At 30.0% G+C, this 20982-nt stretch overlaps 1 protein-coding gene across 2 annotated transcripts; it reads left to right on the forward strand.

Moving 5' to 3' along the window:
- The first annotated feature begins 2557 nt into the window (after nucleotides 1-2557).
- On the forward strand, nucleotides 2558-20793 carry LOC132934346 (dedicator of cytokinesis protein 7). Of its 2 annotated transcripts, none has more exons than XM_061000653.1 (34): nucleotides 2558-2999; nucleotides 3065-3358; nucleotides 3449-3686; nucleotides 3755-3985; nucleotides 8024-8160; nucleotides 8253-8547; nucleotides 8607-8766; nucleotides 8853-9109; nucleotides 9426-9618; nucleotides 9686-9820; nucleotides 9923-10242; nucleotides 11037-11228; nucleotides 11345-11448; nucleotides 12619-12790; nucleotides 12852-13027; nucleotides 13088-13203; nucleotides 13358-13529; nucleotides 13591-13762; nucleotides 14324-14503; nucleotides 15443-15708; nucleotides 15784-16061; nucleotides 16124-16425; nucleotides 16513-16756; nucleotides 16860-17095; nucleotides 17174-17617; nucleotides 17838-18041; nucleotides 18217-18399; nucleotides 18532-18801; nucleotides 18866-18963; nucleotides 19048-19228; nucleotides 19304-19484; nucleotides 19549-19821; nucleotides 19890-20067; nucleotides 20168-20793. In XM_061000653.1, exons 1-34 carry the CDS (start codon nucleotides 2950-2952, stop codon nucleotides 20520-20522), a joined length of 7287 nt encoding a protein of 2428 aa, XP_060856636.1. In that variant the 5' UTR covers nucleotides 2558-2949; the 3' UTR covers nucleotides 20523-20793. The 2 variants fall into 2 exon arrangements, with proteins under 2 accessions (XP_060856636.1, XP_060856637.1); XM_061000654.1 differs by having other exon boundaries at nucleotides 14327-14503.
- Nucleotides 20794-20982: the final 189 nt, after the last annotated feature.

The raw sequence follows: 20982 nt of genomic DNA on the forward strand, positions 1-20982 counted from the left end.
CGGGCACGAAGATGGCGCATGTGGATGCCCTGTCGAGGGACCAGATTTCAGATGAAGAAGGTGAGATACTGGATGAAGTGTTGGTAAGAAGGTTGGACGTATGCATGACCTTAGAAACAGAAGACAAGTTGCGTATGGCACAACATGTGGACGTATCGTTACTATAATGCTTAAACCAGAGAACATCCGAACGAAGGCCGAATAAGCTATTGCACGAGAATAGTCTCAGAGGCAAGTTACTGTATAGAACGTACCAGGGAAAACAACTTTTCGTGATGCCAAGGAGTATGCGTAAGAATATCGTGGTAGCGGCTCACGACCTGGGTGGTCACTTGTCCGTGGATAAGACCATTAGCAAAATCACACAGGACTTTTGGATTGTGGGGCTCCGTAGATACGTAAGGCTCCACATAAAGATGTGTATCGAGTGCTTGATGAATAAGAAACCAAAGGGCAAGCAGCCAGGAGTCTTACACCCCATAAAACCATGACGGAGACTATTTGAAGTTGTCCCCATAGGGACCACATTGGACCTTTTGTAACTAGCACCGAAGGAAATAGGTACATATTAATGTTAGTAGACAATTTAACTAAATTTGTATGTTTATTTGCAGCGAAAGACACTAGTACCGAGGGAGTGTTATATGCGATGGACAAATTTGTGAGTGGTCTGATTGATTTATTTTTTTGATTAATTTTTTTTGTTAGAAACAGGAGAATTTTTACAGGGTGCATTGAACTTCGATTTTTAATCTCGTTGCTTAAAATAAACATAATAAAAATAACAAAATCTTGTGAAAATTGGTCATATTCAAAGTCAGTCGTATTATATGGTTTGGAAATAGAATCTTGAGAATTCAAGTTCCATCCACCTTGTAAGAAGCGTTTCTCTTCTAAAAAAAAAATATCGAAATTGGATCATTATACGAGGCGTGAGAGTATTTCCTGTAAGGCATGTTTTTGAGCAAAAAAACAGGTCACGTGCAGGCCCCTTAATATAAATATTTGGTGAATATTTCAAGATTCTAATGTTATTGGTTTTGAAAATACAACTAAATATCAAAGATCGATTAATGGTATAATATTGGAATTCGATAATTTACCGCTGAATATTAACTATTTTGTAAAGTTAAAACGATCATAATACTGTGCTCACTTATATTGTGTTAGATATTGCTACATTTAAACAATGTGAGGTGCCACTTGCTCACCAAAAAGCCATATTAAAATTTTTTTATAATTTATATAATAATAATTCTTAGTATTCCTTTAATCTATTCTGTGGTTTTAAAACGTTAAAGTTATAAATCTACCTAAAAGTAGTTACGCCATATATTTTTTTTTACTTATTTAAGGCTTAAATACAAGGTTTATTAGCCTACATTTGTTTAATTAAAATTTTGGAAATTTTTTTTTTAATTTTTTATTTAATTATGAAGAAAACGCCATATTTTATACATATAAAAAAAACTATAAATATATATAAATTATAATGACAAATTCTGTGATATCTTTTTTTTGGCCAAGTTCACTCCTTCGGGCATACGGTTAACCTAACAAGTAAATCTAACCTACCCTTCAGTTTACGGGTATAGACCCAACACCCAATCAATTAAATAGCAGGTTGGTATATAGTGGCTCTCTTTGCTTACTACTTACTAGGTAAGTATTTGCAGCTTAAGTATATACTTTAAAAATATAGAGATTACAGTATTACAGTATAATCATATTTGGTTTTCCACAAGCTACAAGTATCAAACCAAACCTTGGAAAACAGCGTTTTTGGGTAGATATAGTCTATGAAAACGTACATGGTCTGGTGTATAATCATTGGCGCAACTAGGGGGGAGATATGAGGGCTTAGCCCCTCTGACTAAGATTTAGCCCTCCCCAAAATATCCCTTATTGATTTAGATATAAGCCTTCTGGCCCCTATGGATTATTTTTAATAAATAATTTTGTTAGGTGGGCTGTAGCCTACCCCCAGAATTTTAACCCTAGTTGCGCCTATGGTTATACTATATATTTTGAACTGTGGCTACCACTTTTACAAGACAATAATACATTATTGTGCACCACGGTTTGTCGGTATTGTAAAAAGTTAATAAAATATACAATGTACAAATGCTAATAGCCAAAAGGTACCTACTATTTGAATTGTTAAATCAAAATCAACATTTTATATTATAATAAAAAATTAAAAATAATACGTATTAAAAATCAAAATGTTAAATAATATTTAATAATAATATTTGAATTTTTAATGTTGATAACTTATCAGTAAATTTCTTCTGCGGATGACATAGGGCACATGCGCAGTACTAGATGCAGCTGCTGCAGGCAATAATTTCAGGACTCTCCCTGAGTTTGTGTCACGCTGTAGTATTGTGTAAACGAGGCTTAATATTAACAATTTACCTCCACGGGCCACGGCACATTACAACTATTATAAATAATAATAGTAATATATTAATTGTTATGATTATACTCGTAATTTTTTATCAACATTATTGTTGTTATGAATTATAGTAATAATAATAATAATGATGATAAAATAATACTCGTAATATTTTATCAATAAACAATATTGTATTCATGTCAATATGTCAATGAGAATAATTTATAATAATTATGCAGTTTAAACGTCCGTGAATGGTGATCGTCTTTTGTTTTGGATTTTTCTTGAGTTTTTACATATTATACGATTAAAATACTTTTTTTTCATTGTGTTTTAATAATTTTCTTTACCAATCCACTGGGAACAATTTTAATTTGTACATTTTCAGACCGTAATCTTAACAAGAAACTATAGGTGTTTTATGTAGAATTGTGTTTTGTTCAGTGAACGATGTTTTAAGGTTCGGAATGTTTGCATGGAAAGAATACATATTACATACTATGGCATTCGCCCTTAGTTCAAAATATTATCAGTAATACATACATTTACTCATGGTATCTCAGATGCAACGAGCATTTGCTCAAAAACTTACCAGCAGCAAGTACGTAGCTAGTATTGGGTTTTTATTTGAAACGCGTTCAATTTAAATTTGATTTTAATTTTTAGTGTCAATTCACCTCCAAAATTGTCGGAAGATTCAGCAGCGTCTTTTAACGCTAACACTATCCCATCAATCAACGATCAAAATATTTCTACCAAAGTAGATGCTATTATACCTACGATTGTGGAGCCTGTGGATTATGAAAACTATAGTCAACAACATCACACTTGTGGTGGCAGTAACAGTATTGAGAATGATGATCCTTTAATGGATTTTCCTGAAGGTTCAGACGATGTAGATGTTTATGTTTTGGCGCGTAAAGTGCGTTCACTAATACCTGCAGGTCCTGAAGAAAATATGTAAGTGTAATGAAATTGTATTGGATTTTTCAAACAATATTAGTATTTATTTATTTCTTAATTTTGTATAATCTTGTTTTGCAAATATAGCACCAAACTAGCACCACATGTACGTGATTTTGTTAGAGCTTACAGCCGAGATTGGCTCGTTGTTGATTATGTTTATAGACAAACAAATACTGTTGAAGATGATAGATCAAGTTTATTAGCTTATGAAGATTCTTGGATACCTTCATCTCGAAGCAGTACTTATAGTAGGACTTCAACAAATTCTGCATCTCAACGTACTCAACAACGTCTAATTTATAAAAATGATCACCATAATTATGTAAAATAAAATAATAATTGATTGTTTCACTTATAGCTAAATGTTGGAAAATTTTGATTTATTTGCAGTCACAACAACCTAAAGATTTAATAAAACACAGCAGTAAAAATTCAAGTTCTACAGGCAATAGTTCTAGTACTGAAAATACATTGGTGTCTAATAATATCAGTGGTGGTTCATCTTCAGCTACAGACCTGATTAACACAGCTAATGATCCATTAATTGGAACTGTATTGCAGAGATTACCCATTGATACACTAGATAGGTTAAATGCAGTAGCACGACAAGAAAATAGACAAGTACTTATAGTTTTATATTTTTATATCAAATTTAAAATGTACGTATATTTAAACAGTAGATTTTAGATTAATTTAATTCTTAATTTTAAACTAATGTAATTAACAAAAATATAGAGTAAGTATTTTATAAAATTAATCATATGCTTATAATATAAATGATCTATTTAATAAGTAATATCAAAGCCATTAATGGTGTTGGTGAATTGATTCTCTCACGGGCTTATTAATTTTTAATCAAATTATAAAATAGTTGAAAATGAAAAATTCTATGTTGATTCAATAATATGTTCAATCATTTTCTTAATTAATTTTTCTCTTCATTAATGATTGATTGTATCAAATATTACTCATCCTATGATTTCTCTAGTTAGTGAAAGACAAAAATATTTACAAGAAATTAAATAGTGCTAGGATAATAATTTGTCCTAGACATAAAAAATCTACAATAATTTTCTTTTAATTGGAAAAAGCACTAATTTAGTTTATGTAGGCTGTAGCTAATGTAAATTGACCATAAGTAATGAAAAAAGCCTTGGAGTAGTACATATTACAATCATGTAAATTATATTAGAAATAAATCATTTACATAATTAGCTTTTTAAATTGAACTTATAGATATTTTAGAGATGTACATATATGTTGTCGTATATATTGAACTAATACAAATAATTTATTAAATAATAATATAGTAACCAATTAAATTATGGTATATAAGCATATTTTTAGAAGCGATTTGAGAATATTTAATGTTTGGACTGCTTTGAATGGTTCTGGTATTTATATTTATGTATTTAAATTGTAATTTTGTTGCTTGACTTTACATCGTAATGAAAGTAATTTACATAATACAATTGTGCCAAACATGGGGCTCAAACCCACGACTCCTAGATTAAGTGTCTCGTGCTCAAGTATTGAGATTGAAAGTAACATATTATATGACAGTTTTAGAAATATTTTATTGATTTGTATTTAATCTATTTGACTATTCATTCCTTAATTGGCATCCAAATTTAATAAAAATATATAAAACTTATCCAAAGTAATCTGTAAGATTATGATAGTATATTATTTCTCTAATATGACATATAATACAACAATTTTGCAACTTTTTTTTTTTTTTATTTTACAAACGCACATATACAATCTATACAGTTTTGTACAATAAGCATATAAGATAAGGGTTAGAAAAACATGGATTTAATTGAATAAGAAGCCACCCATTAGTGGCACTTACTTGGTGATTTTTTTAGGGTAATTAAGGGGGGGATATTTAATTTAAATGATCACGACACCATTTTCTTTTAAGTCTTCGTTGAGGGTTTCCGGGGAGTGAGAGAGTATGTAGCTCTTTAATTAGTGGGTTGGGATGATTTTCAAGTTTGTCAAAGAAATGTATGTAAAAAAGTTTCGCTTCAGCTGTAACGGGTAGAATACCTAGATCTTGGTGGAGAGTTAAATTAGAGACAAAGAAGGGTGCGTTAGTGATTTTTCTGAGAGTAATATTCTGGAAGACTTGGATTTTGTTTAAATTGGATTTTTTGGCCGATCCCCAGAGTTGTAACCCATATGTCCATATAGGTTTTAGGAGAGTTTTATATACAAGTAATTTAGTTTTTAAGCTAGTAAATTTGGTTTTTGATAACAGTGTTTTAAGCGATCTTGATCGAGTGTTAAGGGTCAGTCTTTTAGCTTTTATATGTTTGTTCCAAGTTAATCTTTGATCAAGAATTAATCCTAAATATTTAACAGCATTGAGGGGTGGGATAGGTATGTTGTTAATTGAAATATTTGGGCATTGACCGTGTCTAAGGGTAAAAGTCGTATGAACCGATTTGTTATGATTAACTTTTACACGCCATTTTTCATACCAATCAGATTGTAGATTTAAATGAGACTGTAAATTAGTAGACGCTATGATTGAGTCGTTGTGAATTGAAAAAATGACTTTATCATCTGCATAATCAGCAATTGAGGTATATGGAGTTGAGGGCCGATCAGAAACAAATATGTTAAAGAGTAAGGGGGAGAGAATAGCTCCTTGGGGTACACCGGCGGTAATTGGGGCTATACCTGAAGTTGATGAGCCGCAACGTATTTGAAAATGGCGATTAGTAAGGTAAGATTTAATTAAAAGAAAGAGCGGTGGGGGTAAAAATTTGCGAAGTTTGAAAAGAAGGCCCTTGTGCCATACTCGGTCAAAGGCCTGGGATATATCTAAAAAGACAGCAGTGCAATAGCATTTATTTTCGAGGGATGTTCTTATAGCGTCTACTAATCTGTGGACTTGATGTGTCGTGCTATGTTTAGCTCTAAAGCCAAATTGTGCAGGAGGAAGTATATTATTTTCAAGTAAAAGTGGAGATAGTCTATTAAGAATTAGTCTTTCACAGATTTTAGAAAGGTATGGTAAGAGACTAATAGGTCTATACGAGTTCGGGATATCTGGAGGTTTTTCTGGCTTGGCAAACATAATTATTTGTGAAAATTTCCAGCTTAGTAGAAAATATGAGAGTCGTATGATTGCGTTATATATGTATGTTAGGAGCAAATAGCCTTTTTTGGTAACCATCTAGCGACTTCCGCTGTTATCAAATCGAAACCTGGAGATTTCTTACGAGAGCACTTATTTATCATGTTTTTTACTTCATTGGGTGTGAAGTATTTTACTGGGCGAGCATGTGGTAGTGGAGAGTTTAGATATATTTTAACATTTTCTAAGTGTTATGTGGTTGGAAGGTTTCAGATAGATGGGATTGGAATACTATGGCTTTTTTGTTATCTGTGATAGCTAAAGTATTGTCTGTGTTTTTTAGTGGGCACGACGGAGGTTTGTCTTTTAGAATTCGCTTGGTCTCTCTCCAAAGACTACCATCTGTACTAGATAATGATCGTAATTTTTTTTCAAATTCATTTGTTTTAAGTTTGGCTAGAATCTTTTTCAACGAGTTGGCAAGTTTATTATATGCTGATTTGTGAGATGGAAGCCGAGATGACTGATATCTAGCTCTGGCTCTACGTTTTTCAACAATTAGGCTCCGAATTTGTTCTGGGACTAGGTGGGAATTGGAATAAGTGTTTGGAGGTTTATCTAGTTTGGTAGCTGCCCAAGCAGCTGACTGTATGAGTGTGGTTAGATTATTTACTGCTTCGTCTATATCGAGATTAGATTTTAGTTTGACTTAGAGATTTACTTGTTCATTTATTATATTTTGAAATTGTAAGCGGTTAGTTAGAGGAGAAAATAATCTAGGTACTTCAGTACGAGTTAATGGGGTTGCGGAAATATTGAGTAGTACTGAGGAATGATCTGAGATTAGGTCTAAAATATTATTTACAGAACAGTATAAACTGCTGGGTATTTTTGCAACAAAGATATCTAGAATATCTGGTTTTTTTCTAAGGGATGAATGCCAGTAGGTGGGTTTTGGAGGAGCAAGTATATCGAAATTTTTTAAGTTGATAAAATTATGCAAAACGATGCCACGAGGGTTGTTTGCGCGGTAGCCCCAAGCGTGGTGTTTAGCATTAAAGTCCCCTCCTAATTTTGCAACTTAAAATACATATCTAATATATACAATAGTATACAAAATAATAAGATTGATTACAATAAAATAGTATTAATATAGTTAGTATTAATATGTATTTAATTAACTCTCATAGACATATTTGTTTTACATAAATAAAAATATTTTCAATAAGCACATGATAAATTTACCATCACAGTGGTAATTCACTAGGTAAATATATTTTATTTTATAATATGCTATTTACCATCCTTTTTTTCATTTCATTTATTTTGATTATTGTTATTATTCTTAAGTTATAAATATATAATACATTAACTACAAAAATGTATTAGATATTATTCTTATCATATTTTAGTTACCTTTTTACCTATGGTTATTTAATTTGAAAATGTTTAACCGTCTCTATGACTGTAAATACTTTCATATGATGTAAATAATTGAAATTCTTTTTATTAAATTAAATATTTATAAAAAGAAAATCATAAAAATAATGAAAATTGTTTTATTTCAGAATCGTTTATTTGGCTCATATTTACCTGTAAAAACACGGCAAAAAGGCAATAGTTTTATTGAATACCCGATTAAACCACCAGTACCACGTGAAATTGTATCTAACCGTCGAATTTTAGTCAAATGTCTACAACTTGAGTAATTTATACTGATCAATATTCTTAGTAATTATGTTAAATATATTTTAATGTTTACTTTTTTACTTTTGTCAAAAAAAAAAAAAATAAAAGGTGCTCTTTGGAAATAGAAACTGAACCTATATATGCTCATATGTCATTGTATGATGTTCGGCGCAGGAAAAAGATGTCAGAAAATTTTTATTTTGATTTCAACTCATGTACTACAGCTGGCAATGAAATTGATACAACTACACGCAGTCGTACGTGTGTACTTGATATAGATGGCACAGGATCGACTTCTGGAGATGATTTATTTTTAGTCATTAGACTAGAGAAACCCTTACGTGGTGATTCTGATTCTGTTATTTCTGCTTCAGATACATCAGCATTTTCTAACAACGATAAGGTATATATAATTAATAATAAATATCAAGCTTAATATATCAATACATTTAAATGATTAAGATGGATATGAAATCAAGTAGTAAATCAACTCAACACCATCATGTTAAGTATCGAATGCCATATGCTTGGACTGCTGTGCATTTGGCAGATGTGATTTGCTGTTCTGGTGGTTCAGATAGCCTTGATCGTAATAGTACAGGGAGTGGATCAAATAGCTTAGGTAAGACAAATGTATATTTATTGATATAATTCAAAATTTATCATTTTTAATATTTATATTAATATTTTAAATATAATTATGTATAGATGGAAGGTTTGGACTTAGTGAATTTGATAGATTTCGTAAAAAGTGGACTGCAGCTGGTGGAAGTAGTATGGATTCTAATACAGCTGTTCGTCGAGGGTCACTAGATCGCAGAACTAGTTATTCAACAACAGCTAATAGCAGTGGAACCCTAAGTACATCTAATACTGCTGATAATCGATACAGTTGGTCTTCTGATGAATTTACTACTGATGTATTCCGTCCAGTTACCCTCACTGTCAATGGATTTTTTAAACAAGTATATCATTTTTAATATTCTAGTTGCATAATTAACTTTTATATTCTGTATCCATAATTTTCCATTGTATTGTATTTTGGGCTTATCCCATAGCAATAAATAGATATAACTATATATGTATAACATCAGTAGATACAATGACAATACTACATTACTTAATAGTTTTAAAATTTTATTTTGCAAACATTCATTTATTTAACAGTTCTATAATGTCCGATATTCTTCCAGAAATCATATTATCTATTTATTATAAAATATGTGTAATTTATTGTAAATCTTTTATATTTATTATATTGTTTTATGTGAAATTTTGTAGGAAACCGATAAACTAAAAGATGATGATTTGTATAAATTGTTACAAGAATTAAAAAAACCTTCAAGTTGCCCTTCAAAAAAATTAAAAAATGTTAATGGTTCTTTGAAATTAGACATATCTCCTTGTCCAACTGATGAAGTGAAACAGTGTTTGACTGCAGACCTAATACCATTATTATCATATGATATAGCCTGTAAGATTTTTTTATATTAAAGATTTTTGACTAAAATGTATTAAAATAATTACTGTAAATATTGCAGCCGAGGATAAAATTCGACCAATTAGAGAAATATTGGAGTTTCCATTAGCAAGCTGCCGTGTTTCAAACCCTCACTATGTTTATCGTAATTTGCTTTATGTTTACCCTAAAGAATTGAACTTTGCAGGAAGAACAGGTATTATATTATGAAGTGTATATCTAATTGAAACAAATATTTTTTTTGTCTTAAAGAGAGTTGATACAAAATTAATGTAAATTTGAATGAATCACTTTTAAGGTTCTGCTAGAAATATTGCTGTTAAAGTTCAATTAATGTGTGGCGAAAGACAACCACAAGATGCAGCATATGCTATTTTTGGAAAATCTTCAAGTCCTCGTTATGTATGTGAAGCATATACAACAGTTAGCTACCATCAACGCTGTCCATCATTTTATGATGAAATTAAGATAAAATTACCAGCTGATTTAGATGACCGTCATCATTTATTATTTACATTTTATCATGTAAGCTGCCGTCGTCGTGGAACTCTTGTTGGAGCTCAAGATAATCATCAGCATAAACCACAAGTTGCTCCAGAAACTCCAATTGGATATACAGTATATATTTTATTTTTAATATTTAAAATAATGTTATTATATTTTTATAATAATATGTAATAAATATCATAATGTCATATTAAGAGGACGCTATAGCCATATATGTTGTCTCTATCTAACAAATATACAACATACCAAATTGTAATAGTCCATCTTACTCTATTATTTTTTAAATTAGAGTGTATTGACTTATTATACAATTGGAAGATAAAATTTTTCTTTAGGGCAATTCAAAGGTTATTTTATTTACAAAAATGTAGTTTTAACATGCTTTGTAATCAAAATATCAATAAAAACCACCAAGATGCTATAGATAATAATCTTACGTTTAAATTTTATAAAAGGTAAATTCACTCTAATTTTAAAAATAAAAGTAAATTAGATTATTATGAACGCAAAATTTGGTATAACGTACAATTGTAAAATGGAGACATCACATGCAAGTGTAGCGTCCTCTAAGTTTAATTGTTGTTTCATTGTTTGTTTGTTCTATACTGTTCCAATGTTTTTTTATCTGTACTTTTAAATTTAGATATTTAAATTTTCTCTTTTAACATATTTGCGTAAAAAACTTCTTTACATTTGTAAAATTGAATTTTTTAAGTTAGGCAAAAACAACAATTTCAATAAAATAATTTTCAAACTTTAAGTCTGTTGTTAAACAATTACTCAAAATTATAAGAAATATGGCTTTTTATAGGCTAGCATTGAGAAAAAAAGTTATCAGTTGGTACAAACATGGTGTCACACCTTACATAAGTATATGTTTATAACACTTTTTAACTTTTTTTTAGTGGTTACCTCTATTAAAAGATAGATGTTTAAGTTCTGGAGAAATATGTTTACCTGTTGCATTAGAACCACCACCACCTGCAAATTATTCTTATATTACACCTGATGTGGCATTACCTGGAATTGAATGGGTAGAAAATCATAAGGGCTTATTCACAGTACTTTTGGAGCCAGTGTCATCTATTCATCCTAGGGTATAATTTATAATTACTATAATATATATAAAAAATGTATTTTATAAATATTATGTTGTGTAATGTATTATGTAACTTGCCATTAGTATATAAATAATTATGGTATATATTTTTAGGATATTCATTTAAATAATTTTTTTAATTACTGTTCTGTATTGGAACGTAATCCATTACCAAGGCGAGTGGCTGAATCAAATATTGAAGCTGAACTGAAACATAGGTAATATAAAATTTTTAAATAATAATTTTTCTAATAAAAGTGTCAAATCCTTCTACTGTTACACGGCCAGTGACCTTCTTCTTCTTTTTAAAAATATTCACCTAGAGCTAATGTTTCTAAATGATTGGTTTAACCAATTTCGTTTGACTGTTCATGAACAAAGACTATCGTGAATGGTCTTCTTTCTGTTATCAATACCAACAAATCAAAGTTTTAATATATTTCTATTACGCTTGGTAATTTTACCGAGTCGTAGTAAATTTATTTTACCACCGAGAAAACATCACGTATCAAGGTCAAAAATCTGAAACTCAACTTTTCCAATTATTAGGAAAACTGTTCAAAATTTACTTATATAGAACTAGTTATTATCCCCAATAAAACGGTCTTATTGAACGTTGGCACTACTCTCTTAAAACTCCCATTATGTATTATGAATGGAGAGCGGATTTTCAGGTTTTTACATATACTTATTGAATTTATGCAACTCAACGGGGGTGAAATATGTTGACGATTTATACAGTAGAGAATTAGTAGAAAAAAATAATTATTTTGCATATTAAAGCGTATTATGGAAATAATACCTAGAATAGAGTTAAAAATATTTTGTTGCGCGAAAAAAAAATGTTTATAATTTAAAAATGAAAAATGAAAAATAATTGTTAAAAAAAATAAAAAATTGTTCAATTAATTGTTTGTTATTAAATTGGAAATTGTTTTATTTAATTGATTATTTAAAATGTGACTGAATTTAAATAATTTACCAAAAAAAAGGTATGCAATTATTATTTTCAAGTTTAACCATATTATTACATGATGTGCAATTAATAGATAGTAAATGTAAGTATTATAAATTGTTAAAGTTTAATGTTAACATAATTTAGTATATATTTTATATACAATTTTTCCTATTGTAACTGGTATATAGATTTTTAAATTAATTGAAGAAAAAAAGCAGATTTTTCTATACCATGGATGTTTATTTTTATTTTTTCTAAATTAGGTTTAGTTTAGCAAAATTTTGTTTAATAAGTATTTTCATACAAGTTCGAAAATATTTTATATTATATATATTTTATTTATGATGAATTGCTGTATATATTATTATATAATGATATTAAGAGGGAATACTTAAATATGTTTGTATAAATAACTTTATTAAATTTATAGGATTTCAAATTTGGTTCGTTGTCAAATTGATCCACTTATAGAATATGTACCAGTAGTACTCGATAAATTGCTCTCCCTATTGGTAGAGTCGCCTGTTACTCAGCATCAACAACCCATGAATTTGGGACAAACAATATTTCGTACATTAGCTGATTTGGTGACAATGACAATGGTAAAATGAAAATGAACAATTCAATTTTTTTTATATTTAATTTAATGCATGTTTTGAGTAGAGCCATTCACAAGGTCAGCAAATATTATCTTCTTATGTGCGTTATCAATGTTGCTGCTGTAATGTAGCTGCAGCAGCAGTAGCAAACGCTAAAAATAATACAAGTGAAAGTGAAAATGACGTTTTTTCTGGCGGACAAGAGTATTCAGAAAGACTAGATAAATATTTCCGTTTAAGGTATTATTGTTGTTAATTAAAATATTAAAAGTGTTCATAAATAATAATTTATTTCCACAGAAGTAACAGTGATCCAGACACAACAAAAAAACCTTGTTCTTCACCACTTTTGGATGGTAATACCTTTGCTGCATTTAAAAATAGTGGGTTGGACAGGGCGTGCAGTATGAAAACTGGTATGTATAAATCATTTATCACAATTGTTTGTTTTAAGCAGTATTTTATTTAAAACTCAAACAATAATTTGTCTAAATAGGCTGTTTATATTTTTGAAATTCTGTTTAATAGCATCTACTAATATTTTGATTTACGGTTTGAATTATTTTTAAGGCCGCTGTCAAGGGGGTGTTCCACCATCACAATTTGAAGAGCAACAACATCAGCTATTCTGTTCTGATCAAAAGAGGTTGACTTCCATCAAAAGTGTACACGAAGAATTAGCATTACAATGGGTGGTAGCAACTAGTACAGTACGACGAGACGCTGCAGCTAACAATTCAAGGTTAACTATTCAAAATTGTAATAAGTTATTTTCAAACATAAATAAATATTTTGTTTTCCAGATTTTTTTTTGATGTTATAATTAAAAGCATGGCCGTTTCATTAGCAATGGTGCCAGGAGGATTAGATGGTGATCGTAAAAATCGTTTTAGTGATCAATTTTTTGACGATATTTCCACATTATGTACGAGTTTTGCTCTAGATATTGTATCCAATTACGAGAAAGACTCTAAGGTATAACCATTAAGTATATAAGTATGTACAATTTACTTTTGTATAGTGAAAATTATCCAAGTAGGTTTTATCATTTAAATATAATATAATAAATTATAAGTGTTCTTATAACCAAATTATGATTATAAAAAATTGAATAGGATATCCTTTCAAAAAAGACTAAACTTTCTCAATGTTAAGGCCCAAATTTAAGACAATCAGTTAAAATTTGTAATAAATTAAAAACCTTATTTAGAATTATTATATTTTTTTTTGAAAGTATATCATGTGACAAGAATTGCACATATTTTTGAGGGTAGGCTGATAAATGTACAATATTTGATAAATATATATTTATTTTGAATTTTTTGTATTTAATGTTATGTTGTATACATATAAATACTAGGCCCCACTGAAAAAACTTATGTGGGAGCCCAGGAGTTCTAAGACAAATTATATAAGAAATTAAAAATATATATATATATATTTTTTCTGATATATATAATATATTACTTTTATTTCGTTTGAATAGTTTATAATACAAAACTAAACTAAATTGTTTATAACAAATTTTATTTCTAGCAGGTGAACATAATTAATTGCAATTTAGGGTGGTTTTTGCATGATTTGCTATCTTTAGCTGACAGAGGATTTGTATTTGGTCTGATAAATACATATGTGAAAACATTATTTTCAAAACAGCAAAGTCTTCTTATCCAATTACCACATCATGAAAACTACTCCGCTTTGTCTAGTCTAAAAGTAATTGTATTAAATAAATATTAAATTTTGATACTCGTGTAGTATGCTATTTACTTCTTTGGTGTAGTATGCTACCTACCGTAAAATACCTACTTATTAAAAAGTTTACGGTTGTTTACCATTTTTACATACTGATTAATAACAATTTATTTAACTTAAATGTACTTAATTTATTGATGATAATCATTGTTAAGTATTTTAACTGTTATGCTGTGTTTCGTTATCCCAGAAAACTTCAAATATATTGACAATTACCGTTTTGTGTTTAAATTTTTGGCCACCACCATTCTCTTTTGGTTGGCGCCTGGCTATCCAACATATCTGTTGCTTAACACGGCAATGTGGAAGGTTACTATGGGGTTTGGTGGATATTTACCAGTATAATTGATACTTAATTGTTATAGTATTGTTGGAATGTTATTAATATGTTGTTTATCTTAAGAAGACATGATACTCCCATGTGTTGTCCCTGTCTGACATGTGCTTAACATGACAAATTCTACGCTCAGTAGAACATGTGCAGCTCTGCCAATTTAAAAATTAGAGTGAATTGACCTTTTATTCTAAAGGTAAGATTATTATCTAGGCAACCTATGGGCTTTTTATTATATTTTAATTTTAAAGCGAGTTATGAGTATTTTAAGATGTATAAACAATTTACAATTTATGCACTTGTAAGATGGAGACAACACATGCTGATATCACATCATCTTAATAACTCAAGCCACAGTTACTTTCCCGGAGTAAAATTAAATAAAAATATAGCAAATAGTAGGTATGCCATATTTTCCTGTAGGTAGCGTACTGCACATGTACAGTTTTATGGTAGGTAGCATACTACACAAGTACCCACATTTTTTTGGATTGTATGTTCAATTATAATTTTTTTGGGTTTACTTAAATAATTTTATCACATTTTTTAACAATATTTTTTCACAGTTGGACTTTTTGAAAATCGTTTGTAGCCATGAACATTATGTGCCATTGAATTTGATAAGTAATAATTTTCATAATCTGTCACCCACGTTCTCTGTGGCATCTACAATTTCAAGTCAGTCTTTGTCAATGGCCAGTAATACAATAACAACTATCACAGAATCTACAGTAAAAGAATATTCTGAATTATCATTAGGATTTCGTCGTCATCATTATTTGGTTGGCTTAGTGTTATCAGAGTTTGTCACAGTGTTACAATGTTCTAAAAGGTAAATTAACATATTATATTATTCTAATTTGACTATACAAATTTTTAATGATGAACCATTTAAATTTTTGTTAAGTGATTTAAAAGTCAAGGAAAAAGTGGTTGATTTATTATTGGGTCTCATGTCGTCTCATGATACTCGGTATCAACAAGATAGGTGGTCGTCCAGACGCAAAGCGTCAACAAGAGTTGCTCTCATGTATCTACCATTATTAACAGCTGTAACCACAGATTCATCATTTCTAAATTTATTACAATTAGACTTTGAAAATAGCAATGATGTGGTTAAAAATAAACATCTCAATAGTGACAACGAAAGTGATTTTGATTTGCATTATGTCGATGGTTATAAAAGTAATAATTAAAAATAAAATGTTGTTATTACTCATCAATAATAATTATATTGTTAATTGCAGCTCCTGAAAAAAGTACCGATGATAATGTTAATGCCATTTCAGCGTCATCATTAATGGGTGTAAAAAATACCACAGCGTCTTGGTACAGACAAACAAATAAAAATAATTGCCGTAAACCTAAATTGAATGCAGTTACGTCCACTAAAGTCCTAGCTTGCATATTATGGATATTAAAAAATTTAGACAATGACATAATGCAAGTGTGGTTAGCAGAGTCATCTCATCAAAGAGCTCAAAATACATTGTCAATATTGACATTGTGTATTAACCGTTTCTACAATAATTCGAACAACTACAAAAAGGTTTTGATTAATTTTACTTGCATTTTTCACATATTGAAGCCTATAATACAATATCAATTTTTTAATCAATATTTTACCTAATTTCAGGGTAACCATAAATGTGTGAATTGTAATTCTCAACCTTCATTTACATCAACTACTAACTCTGCCCAACAAGCTCCTAGTGAGACGTATAATAGTAATGATAGTAGTAATAACTTGTCAACAACAGCTTCAACCACATCGTTATCGTCTACTTCTCAATTGTCAACTACTGATGATGTGAAATCGAGGCTCGAGGATGTTATATTAGGCCAAGGGTCAGCTAGATCAGAGTTGATGCGTCGAAAGGGTTGGTTATTCATTTTTTAATTTTTAATTATTTCAATGTGAATTGTTTTGGATTATAAATTTGATTTTTAAATTGTTATTTGAAATAATCATTTTATTTTCAGCCGGACTCGATGCTGGTAATGGCACTACCGGTACTACTAGTAAAGTGAGATGGAGAAAAGACCATGTATTGACATATAATAGGCCTTCATCATTGCAATCTTGTTCCTGTAATGTCGATTGTCAACAACAACTCGATAAGATATTTGGCACCAATCAAGATCAACCTGATGTAGAATTAGATTTAGTAAACGAAATTGGTTTCATAATACTTGACACCATTGAACAAATCATTCAGGTCTTTTTTTTTATTTTCATAAAATTATGTTTAAAAAAATCTATAAATTGATGTTTTACGGTAATAAATGGTTTTTAGGTGGCTTCTTTGCCTGCTGGCTTAAAAAATTCAAATCCTGTCCATTGGTCGATTCATCGTATTTTCAAACTGCTTCTTCGAGCCATGTCTACTATTACTGCTACTTCTAATAATCAACAATACACTAGTGGTAGTTCTACTAGTTCAACATCAACAACAGCTGCATTACAATGCATGTTTGGTACACAGAGATCAATGGTTGCAAAGTTTCCAGAGCTTTTATTTGGAGATGGCCAAGATGAAAGAGATTTAGATGTCAATGACGATGATAAAGAAATCGAAAACTACCACTTTTCTACTAGCAGTCCATCATCTAATCGTTGTGCTAATCTTATATTGATGTTATTACGCCATTGTGCTATAAAATCGAGTTCAATAGGAGTCCGAGCACAAGCAGCTGCCTCTTTATACTCGTTGATGCGTCAAAACTTTGACATCGAAAATGTATGTGTATTAATTATATTGAAATTCATATACCTAGGTAATTTAGACATAACTTTAAAAAACTAAAATTGTATTTAAACAACTGTTGACATTGCTACATTAATAGTTATTTGACAAACAATATTCTTTACAATGTAACATTCTAAAACCTAGATTTTATAAGTTTAACTCAATTGTTTTTATATAGTATGTATAACATATTACATATATTTTTTTTTAGAATTTTGCTCGTGTGAAGATGCAAATAACTGTGGCATTAAGCACATTAATAGGAGGAGCTGGAGCGTCATCAACAGCTGCATCTGAAAGTAGAAAAGAAGGATTGTGTTTCAATGAAGAGTATTTGAGACGGGTGTTGAAGACAATACTTTTGTATGCTGAAAGGGATTCTGTTGAATTACAAAACACTACATTCCCCGACCAGGTGAACCTAATAATAATAATAAAACTTGGTTATTGGTGTATTAAAAAAAGCATGGATGACTTAACCTTTTTTTAAACATTGACTTGCTTGGTTCTAAAATAAAAATATATGCATAACTATAACTTGTGCCATACTACGATACCAATGGTTCTAATTATACATTTATATCTATTAGGTAAAAGATCTGGTATTAAACTTGCACACAATACTTTCGGATACGGTCCAAATGAAAGCATATAGCCAAGATCCAGACATGTTAATGGATTTGATGTACCGTGTAGCTAAGGGGTATCAGCAGACCTCATCACCGGATCTCCGGCTTGCATGGCTAGAAAACATGGCTCGAAAACATAATCAGGTTTGATAATTATATTTAAATATTATAATTTATATTTTTAAAAGGAATGATGATAAATAAATATTATAATCATGTAATTATATAATTTGTATTTCTATAATACGATAAACAAAAATAATTTGTTTATTGTAGAGAAACAATTTTACCGAAGCAGCTATGTGTTTAATTCATGGTGCTGCATTAGTCATTGAGTATCTGACTACCACAGAGAACCTTGATTTAATTGGATGTAGAGGGGCAACATGTCTAGAGTGTGTATCGCCCAATGTGTTGGAAGAATGTGCAGTATCGGACGATGTGATGGTTGTCAGTCAAGCGGCCGATCAAGTTTGTTTGGGCGACGAATTCACCGAAATTGGACTCGTGTCATTGTTGGACAGAGCAGCAGAATTATTCCAAAAGGTTAAAACATTATTTTATTTTACTACACAGAAAAACATAATTTATAACCAAATTATAATTGTAGGCCGGTATGTTTGAAGTAATGAGTCAAGTGTATAACAAGGTAGCAATACCTCTAATAGAAAAGACTAACGACTACAAAAAACTATCTGATACATATTTGTAAGTATATTCACCACTCATAGAAGTATAATAAGACAAAAGACAAAATAAATTTATTAATTATCTTATGAATTATTTAAATAGGAAATTACACGATGCGTATGGTAAATTAGAAAAGTTACAGGGTCGTCGGGTATTTGGGACATATTTTCGTGTTGGATTTTATGGTGCCAAGTTTTTTGGATCTGATGGGTTGGATGGTGAGGAATTTGTCTACAAAGAACCCACACTTACAAAACTTTCAGAGATATTTGGACGTTTACAGGTGAACTATAAGTTTCAAGAGTAAACCATGCGTGTATAAAATGTAGATTGATCGATGTTTGTTTTTAAAATATAGAATTTTTATTCTGAACGATTTGGTGAAGATTGTGTAACTATTATCAAAGATTCTAACACGGTAGATGTGACTTCACTGGATCCAAGGAAAGCATACATACAAATCACATATGTAGAACCGTACTTTGATGCGTACGAACGGCGTATGCGTGCCACACATTTCCAAAGAAATTTTAACTTGAGTAATTATTTTTGATACAATGTGCAATTACTTTAGTATGTCTACATGTTTTAAAACTTTTTCAGAACGCTTCGTGTTTTTCACACCATTTACTCCCGATGGTCGAGCACATGGACAACTAAATCAACAGTATAAACGTAAGACTATTTTGACCATTGCACATCATTTTCCCTATTTGAAAACCCGAATTCGCGTACAAAGTCGCCAGACGATTGTTATGGGACCTATAGAGGTGGCGTTAGAAGACTTAAAAAAGAAAACTGACGAATTAGCACGTAGTGTCCGTCAGCATCCGGCCGATCCAAAAATGTTACAAATGGTCCTCCAAGGGTGTATAGGTAATTAGTAAAATACTTTATTCAGATACGGTTCATGTTTTTTAATAATTATTATTAATTAAAACCAGGCACTACTGTAAATCGAGGGCCTATGGAAATGGCTACAGTGTTTTTAGCTCCACCACGATATGACAAAAATAATACCAATGATAGAATTCTAGAAATCCCAGATGAATGTTCAGTGCAACCGCCACCACCACGATTACAAAACAAATTACGACTGTGCTTTAAAGATTTTTCCAAAAAGTAATTTAGTTTTTTACATAGTATGATTAGGGATTTTGTTGTGGCGTTGTGTGCATTATATTTAATTATGGCGATTTATGTGCATTATTTATTTATCTAGATGTGCTGATGCCTTAGCAAAAAACAAAACTCTTATTGGTCCCGATCAACGAGATTATCAACGTGAACTTGAGCGTAATTACAGACGATTTACAGATCAGTTAGCTCCACTTTTGATAGCTGCAACTTCGTCTCATTTTGGTAGTGGTGATCCAGGCTTCATTAATTCAACAATCACACGTGGTCCTTATGGCCTCCATCATAATGGTGGATGTAATATTACTACTCAGACATATGATGACAATAATGATAACCAAGACGAAGAAGATGATACAACGATAACAAACATTAGCAATAGCGGTAATGAGATGAATACGCCTAACAATATTAATGGTGATTCAACGTTTACAATGTAAATGTTATTATAAACAAAATTTGTGATCTTTTTAAACATAACTTTTGTGTAAACAAAAGTAATTGAGTACTTATTTAATAATTAAGTTTTACTAATATAAGACTACCTATCTTAATAATAATTAACTTTTTTTTTTTAAAATAGGCATAATTAAAACCAAAGCAATTTTTTTACTTATTTTTAGTGTGACTTTTTATAAATTTAATTAGAATATTTGTGTGATTTATTACTATTTATTATTTAATATAAGCTATATGATATCTATCTTAAAATATTTGTTATTTATTTCTTGGTTTTATTATATTATTTAAATAATTATAGTTAATACTATAATAGACCGTTAAATACCTTTCCAAATAAATGGTTGTATGATGAAATGCATATAGCCCAGCATAAATATAATAACTTAGTAGTTATAACGATTCAGAATATGAAATTATACTTAGTGATAAGATAAACGT

The sequence above is a fragment of the Metopolophium dirhodum genome, chromosome 1 (assembly GCF_019925205.1).
Source record: "Metopolophium dirhodum isolate CAU chromosome 1, ASM1992520v1, whole genome shotgun sequence".
NCBI classification, from domain to species: Eukaryota; Metazoa; Arthropoda; class Insecta; order Hemiptera; family Aphididae; genus Metopolophium; species Metopolophium dirhodum.